Source organism: Cryptomeria japonica, chromosome 6, assembly GCF_030272615.1.
Source record: "Cryptomeria japonica chromosome 6, Sugi_1.0, whole genome shotgun sequence".
Classification (NCBI taxonomy): domain Eukaryota; kingdom Viridiplantae; phylum Streptophyta; class Pinopsida; order Cupressales; family Cupressaceae; genus Cryptomeria; species Cryptomeria japonica.
The window spans coordinates 395,486,761-395,494,850 of NC_081410.1; the positions used below are offsets into that span (position 1 = coordinate 395,486,761).

An 8,090-nucleotide genomic window follows, 5' to 3' on the forward strand; every position below is an offset into this window, starting at 1 on the left:
AGTACTTATTGAGGCATATTTGACTAATAGTTTTCCAAAGAAGAGTCCTAATTGGAGAGGTTTACAAGAAAGATGTTTTATTTGGTAATTATATAGAATTTATCTTTTTGGACCTCAATTATTTTCATTATGTTTGGACGGCCTTGCTTTTTTGCATAAAATGTTGTATTTCAAGTGGATAGAAAGAAGAGTGATGCTAAGAAATTTATGTACAATGATTCTCATGAGGATGCTTATATGATAAGAATTATTGGACATGATAGAGAGATATGATAGTGGTATCCGATACAAATAAAGGTAAAGGTAATATTGAGCTCCTATTTATTAGTCCTCATGTTTTTGCTACTTTAGACATTCTTGATATTGAGGTTGACAAAGGTAAAAGTATTGATGATGTTGGATCTATTCAATGGGCCAGTAGTTTTGTTGATAAAGAATCTTGGAACAATGAGGAAGATGGTGTTACCACTCCTCTCTATGGTTTCCATTCTTATGTATCTAGGTGCTTATTATATTAACTAAAAAATTTAGTCTTTGAAAAAATATTAAAGACATCATAAATGACATTGATAAAAGAACTAAGATAATTAATGTTATTACAACATGATTAATTTATAATTTTATTGTTGATATTCTTTTATATATTTAACTTTGTTATTTAAGTTGATTTATAATTTTACTTGATAAATATTATATATTAAACTTATTAAACGATCAATTAAACAAATCTTATATTTTGTTTTACTTTATTAAAGTAATGCCAGCCCTATTTTACTTAATTAAAAAAAAACAAGAAAACTACTACTTTTGATATGGTTTGTAAGTTAATGCCCAAATAAACCATATTTCTAAACTGTATTCAATATAAAAACTATCTGAAAAATAGGCATCTCTTAATAATATTATTTAGTTAAATACGGTTTTCTTACATGACAGGAACGGGTCGATTTATACCCTGCAATTTAGTAGTCAATGGTATACACCGCCAATATTTCCAGGACTATACTGCTTACAGTGTCGAATTTAACAAGCTGCGTGTTCCATCATGGAAGCCCAGCTTTATTTATGTGAAAAAGCATTTCCTCCATAACAATGCTTGAGAAAAGTCGAAGCTTCGTTTATGTCACTCTGAATTTGAACCCTGATTCATCTGATAGAAACTCTATAATACTGCAGACATCTTATTACATAAATTTGGAATTCCAGTTTATTTATTAAGCAGAAAGCAATCTTAAGGCGGTTTGTAGGAGAGAATGAATGGTGATGCGGTGTCTGGCGAGGCCTATGCTCCCTGATAAGATACTGTACCTCTCTATCTCCGATGTCGTTTCCATTACGTTCTCCACAGCAGCCTTCAATACTAGTTTTTCCATGCCAAAACATTCTTTGTCCTTTTGAAGCACTGAAATCGCAAGCTCAATGCAAAATCTCCTAATATTGGGAAAGCTAGTCGATGGACGCGAGTGACTACGCAAGATCTCCACTAAATGCATTAGGAGCGCATCCTTTGTCGTCGCTGCTTCTTCAAACACAGAATCCATATCTGTTTTGCTGAGGAATTTGAAGATTTGAGCCGCCAGTCCCATGCTTGCTTCCTGAAATGTGCCTTGTTCTTCCAGTACAAGCTTCACCACCTGAAATATGGCGTCAAATACATCAGTAGATAGCAATAACCTTATGTCCGTAGAAAGCTTAAGTTTGTGTTACAGAGAGTGAAAAATTCTTTCTCCAGTGTTGTTTTCTGTCATAACTCTGTTTTTTCTGTAAAATTTTGAAAATGTGCAGTTTACTCTGTTCTTTTGCCATGGGATAGTAAAAGGGAGAAACTTTTACAAGCAGCTATTTGTGTAGCTTGCAAGCTATGGAGATGTAAGTATTTCTTTAGGCAGACTTCATATTTTTAAGTGTGAGCAAATAAAGCAAGAAGAAGTGAAAAATTACCTTCGCCGCTGCAGCAGAGACTTCCCTTAGTTGCTCATGATCTGTTTCGGCGTACTCACAAATGTTTCGAAGGATTCTTGCTGCGTGTACTCCCTGAAAAGAATCACTTAGCGCAGCGATCAAGACTGTGATCACATTGTCGCAGTCGCCACATTGACTGCTTTTAAGCTTTATCATTGATCGGCAGTTCTGTTTATTTTCAAGAGAGAGCAGGGTAAGGGCTTCACCGGCCTTGGAAACCAGCTTCTTTGTCTCCTCGTCACTGTGCGTGAAAAATAGAGAAAAGAGAACATCCATCACTCCGCCAGTGCTTCCGATGCTCACTCTGCCCTCATCTTCCATAGCAAGGTTCGACAGAGTCTCAGCAGCTAGGGTTTGTAGCTGCACATGATTGATTCCTCGGTACAAAAGAACATCTCTTAGATTGCTTATTGTGAAGACAATTTCCAGGAACCGTTTTCTCAACACTTCCCCTGCTGCGCCCTTAGTGCTAGCAAGCATTTTCAGCAAAATCAGAGATAGCTTTACATTTTGAATTCGTGCTTCGGACTCAAAATTTACCTTTATATCTGTAAATTCATTGATCCTCAGCAGAAGCTTTTCGTTGCTTCCGATCTTGCCACAATTTCCAGGGTGCTTTGCTAAATTATTGAGGATCTGAAGCCCTAACAGACTAAAACCTAAGTAGTCATACGGCTGGATTTCCCCTTGCGGTTCACGAAGCAGTGAAGTAATTGAGTGTAAAGCCCCAGGGATCCGGGCTACTCGAAGGGAATTCCGCTTCTCTTTCACAAGACAAGAAATAATCTCAGCCGCCGCTCTGCGAATCTCTTGCTCGCGAGGGTTCCTCCAATTCAGCATTTCGACCAGGCGCCCGACCAAATCCGGCATAGCCCCTATCGTCCTCAGCGTCTCTTGCTCAAAGCGACGGTCCTTGAGAAATGAAGATAACAGGCGAGCGCCGGTCACCTGACCATGGGCGGAACCGGACTTGAGAAGCTCTACGCTAAAGGACACCAAGTCCATCTTCAAACCGTCGAAAACGCTGCCATTGACGCACCGGAAATATGCGTCGTAGAAAAACCGCCGAACCGCGGGGACTTCCGGGGGGTCGAACCCGTATTCTTGGTTCACCTCGACTAAGAGTTTTCCTGCAATAATCTTCCATTGCCAATAGGCCTTCTCCAGCAAGAACAAAAGCGCCTCGGCCAAGGACAGCCCGTAGAAGATATTCAAGGCGGATCTCCGATTCTTCTTATCGCTGCCCGACACCACGCCAAAGTCCTGCTCGGCGAGTCTGTACACAGACAGCACCACGCATGTCATAGCGGACAACAGCTGTGACCAAAAAAGCAGCTTGCTCACCTCCTTGGAAACAGAAAACCATCTGGCATAAGGCAGCAACTGAACATTCGAAGAAGACCATCTTCGCAATACACCTTGATCGGAAGAATTTGCACTCTGTGGCGCTCTGTTATTATTATTATTGTCTTCACCTTTGCTTATTTTGAAGGCCGAAAAGGGTCTCAAAATAGGCTCGAGAAAAGAGCAGGAAGCCCTGTAAAATCTGCAGCTTGCCAGTTTTGCGTCCTTCTTGAGATCCGCCACGGACAGCGTAGTCTCGTGCTGCCATTCGAGCTCGTGGCTGCGGCTAAAGATTCGCGTGCTTTCAATTACGAGTATAGTCGTGATGAACCAGAAGTCCGCCCTTTCTAAAGTAATTGCGAAGCCTCCGAGGAGGACAACGGTGGCCCAGATGAAGCCCAGAGTTCCCAGCACGCTCGCAGCCTTCTCCAAAAGGGCCAGCCTTAAGGCAAACAGAGTTATTTTCTTGTCAGGCCGCTCTTCTCCTCTTGCCTGTGATTCTGATTCTGCAAAACTACTCCATGAATCTTGTATTTCTTCATCTTCATGTCGTTCGACGGTGAGTCGAACGCTATTTTCTGCCTGGTCATTGCCAGAAAGGACAGCAATAGCTGACAGCATAGGGTCCGGATTATGTTGAGCCATACTGTTTGTGGGAAATGGATGTTCAGTTCAGCCATATTTATTTGATCTGGTTGCTACTTCTTGCTTTTCACATATCCTTTGAAATTATTTTGGCCATCAAGTTGTGTCTGTTAAGGCACTCCTTGCACGTAATTGAACGCCAAGATATCTTGTGCTTTGTTTGTCCTTCAACTTCAAGTAGAAGGACAGAGAAGCATTTTAACGAAATAACTGCTTGTCATGTATTTTAAGGCTGAATGTGTTGTTGCGAGAATTAATCTTCATAAGCGTGAGGAAGAAAACAAGGTTGGAGAAGAGTGAAGCAACGGTGAATTAAGTGTTGTTCACGTTGCTCTGTGCTCAGGGTGATCAAAGGAAAGATGAAAAAAGGGAAACCGCCAATCGCTTTCCCGATGTTTTCATCCGATTCCCATAAAATTAAGTGATATCTCGCATCGTCTTTCGACGGTTTAAAATTTTATTTTCGATGCTTACTTTAAGCAGTTTCTGTTTTTGTCTTATTAAAGTAACAAGTAATTGTATCTATTGTGCTTACAGATTTATGAAAATAGCCCAGGATGTTTCTTAGTCTCTATTATAGTTAAAATATTTCTTACTGTGTTTTATGTATATTATTATGCTAGTACTAACAGTACTAAAACTATGAATTTTTTCTTTTGATATTTTTTTCAATTTTTAAAAAGTTAAAATATATGAATTTTATTATTTCAAAATTAAAAAATTGTTTTTTTCGAATCTAATTAGCTAAAAAATTTACTTCCTATTAGCGGATTTTACGGATCCATTTAGGCAAAGTTTTAGATACATTAACATAATCTTTAGTATGTTTAAATTTTCTTTTCAAATTTATTTTACACATCTAATAAACAAATATTTAACAAATTATTTAGAATCTATATCTATATTTTTTAAAGTTATTATAATTAAAAAATATAATTTAACAATATTATTTTGGTTATCTCCATGCAATTTAATAATATAAAAGTTTGATAATAAAATAATGTTATTAATAATATAGTACTAATATTTATAATAATAAATTAATAAATAACAACATAATAATAATAAATATATAAAAATTTATACAATAATATTATAGTATAAATATAATATATTGATAATATAATAATTAAAATACAATAATATAAGAATTCTAATATTTATCTATAACAATCTAACCCTAATCTTAAATCTAATCATATTTATAATTGAACCTTAACATATTTAAGCTAAGTCTAACCTAACATCAACTTTATATTTGAAAGACCCTTAAAGGTGTTTATTAGTACTTGCCGTTAGGCAATACTATTGTAATGAGTTTTTTTGTTTTTCTAGTTAACTAGTTATTAAAAAAATTAATTTGAACCAATCACAAATAAATTTTAATTTTTAATTTTTTCAATCTTTTTATTTACCAAAGTCTAATTGTACAATTTTTAACATTATAAATTACAAAAATTATTTTTCTGTACACTTATTGGCTAAATACAATTTAGCTGTTATAAGCGGATTTTTAGGAAATCCAAAATAATTAGTTCTAGTGGCAACTATATAGCCAGAAATATATGTAAATTTAGGAAAATATATTATTATAACATAAATAGATCTATAATCAAATCAAATAATAAAAGTATCAAATTGTATAAAATTTTAAGGGATATATATTTATAATAATAATTACATAAGTAAAAAAATGTTATGTTATAATAAAATAAATTGATTTGTTATTTTTAGTTACAGTTTTCTTTTATTGAATTAATATGTTTAAAACTAATTATACTTTTATACATATTTTATTATATTTAAAAGACAATGAATTTAAAAAATTATTACTATTTTTATTTAATTAATTTGACTTAATAAAATTATTATCTATCAATACTATTGTTATTTATTATTAATTTTAATTTTTCTTAATATTTAATTTTTTATATAGTTTTGTTTACACATTTTTGTTTATTATATTTTAGTTTTTAAAGTAGATTTAAATCTAAAACTATTTCAATTATTTAACTTTATTTTGTGAAATTAAAAATTTATTAGGATTTCTTTAATTTATATTATTTTTCTAGTAAAATTTTAATTATTATGAAATAATTATGTTTAATTTTTTTTATCTTAATTATTATAATTTTTAAAATATAATCATTATTAAAACTAAATCATAATTATTATTAAAACTATACTAAAAACAAGGCAAGTACTAGCCACTATGTGGCACTTGTTAAATTTTGTGATGAACTAGACATGAATGTTGTACAAACTTTTCACTAATTTATTTATATAAAATGCGACATTTTGATTTTAATTTTAATTTTTTTGTTGACTATAAGCTTTTTTTAATCCACTCTTAATACTTTTATCTCAACTCCTAAATTTATTATTACCCAATTTTCTTATAAATTTATACTTCTTAAAAAGTGTAATTACTATGAACTTTAAATAGTTAATATTTATATATATATACATTATTTGTAACATTTTATCTACAATATTTAATATTAATTTTTTTATATATACATTATTCTTATATTTTTATCAGAGTTAGGTTATGCTATTAATATATGGGAATTTTGAATATGTTGTTGAATATGTGACAACTTTAACTGTTTTATATGATTATTTTTTTTCAATATGGTTAAATTTTGTTTCAATATATATTTCATGCACTATCTTATATATATTTGTAAAAATATAGGTATTTTAAAATATGGGTATGTTAGTATAATAATATTAAAATTATTTAATTTAGTTAGGTTAGGGTTATTACGTTGAGAGGTGTAACCTATAGTGGCAACATGGGTAGAGCGGAATGGCGTGAGTGTGTAAAAAATAAATGTTAAATAGAAAAATAATAACTGGGCAACATAAAGTATTTAATTAAAAGTGATAACTTTTTGAATCATCGCGTTTCATTTAAAAAAATATATAAATAGCATGTGAAAAATCAAGGTAAATGCAAAACTTTCAAAATAATTATTCCATAAGTTGTGAAGAGAAGAGGAGAGAATATATTATCGTAGGGTAAATTAAATTAAAGAGGAGAAAGGTTTACTCAGTGAAATGCACAAGTAAGTTATATTTTTTTTTGCTTTGATAGTTTTTTTGTTTTTTTTTTTTAAATTTTTTTTTGAATGAAACATAATTATAATTATAATATATATATTAAAAATTTATTATAGAATAAAGTGGTCAAGTGTATTTAAGTTTGCTAAATAGTTTTATTATAAAAGATATGATTTTATGTAATCTTGATTTTACTAAATAAAATAGTTATTAGTAAATAAAATTTATATATCCATGTTAATAATTTTATATTTATTATTTGTGTATTTGAATTTGTTAAATAATTTTATTAAAAGACATGCTTCTATGTAAATTAAATTAAAGAGGAGAATGGTTTACTGAGTGAATTGCACAAATAAGATATATTTTATTCAATTTTGATAATTTTTTTTTGGTTTTTGAATGAAGTAGAATTATAGTTGTAGATTGTAGATTAAAAATTTATTAGATAATAAAGTGGTCAAGTGTATTTAAGTTTGTTAAATATTTACTAAATAAAATAGTTATTAGGTAATAAATTGGTAAAAAAAATTAGTGAATAAAATAGTTATTAGGAAAGAATTATAATAGTAAATAAAATTTATTTATTCATGTCTATAATTTTATATTTATTATTTGTGTATTTAAGTTTGTTAAATAATTATATTTTAAAAGATATGCTTTTATGTAATCTTGGTTTTCTTATGTCAAATATATTGTACTATAATTATTTAATTTGAACAATATAAGCAAACATATAGCACAATGGATTAGTGTGTTTGACTTATAATACAAAGGTTATGGGTTTAACAACTACTGAGGTTCTCTTAATTTTTTTTGGATTCGATTGTGTATGCATTTTTTATCATCAACGTTTCAAATCAAACTCCATGATTTTTTATCTCCTTATAATTCTTTTTCATCCTAATGATGAAACATAGAGTGTGATTCGAAAGTTGATGATAAAAAATACATACACAATCTAATCTAGAAAAAAATTAAGAGAATACAATATGGATTGTGGAAATCTCATAGCATTAAACTATTGTGGTTGCCAAAATTAATGTGTTTTCCAATCTATTATTTAATTTCTA

At 30.7% G+C, this 8,090-nt stretch overlaps 1 protein-coding gene across 1 annotated transcript; it reads right to left on the reverse strand.

Annotated features, from left to right (window-relative positions):
- Window positions 1-876: 876 nt before the first annotated feature.
- On the reverse strand, window positions 877-4,115 carry LOC131038327 (uncharacterized). Its single transcript, XM_057970710.1, has 2 exons — window positions 1,942-4,115; window positions 877-1,634 (listed from the first exon to the last, which is right to left on the reverse strand). Exons 1-2 carry the CDS (start codon window positions 3,949-3,951, stop codon window positions 1,215-1,217), a joined length of 2,430 nt encoding a protein of 809 aa, XP_057826693.1. The 5' UTR covers window positions 3,952-4,115; the 3' UTR covers window positions 877-1,214.
- Window positions 4,116-8,090: the final 3,975 nt, after the last annotated feature.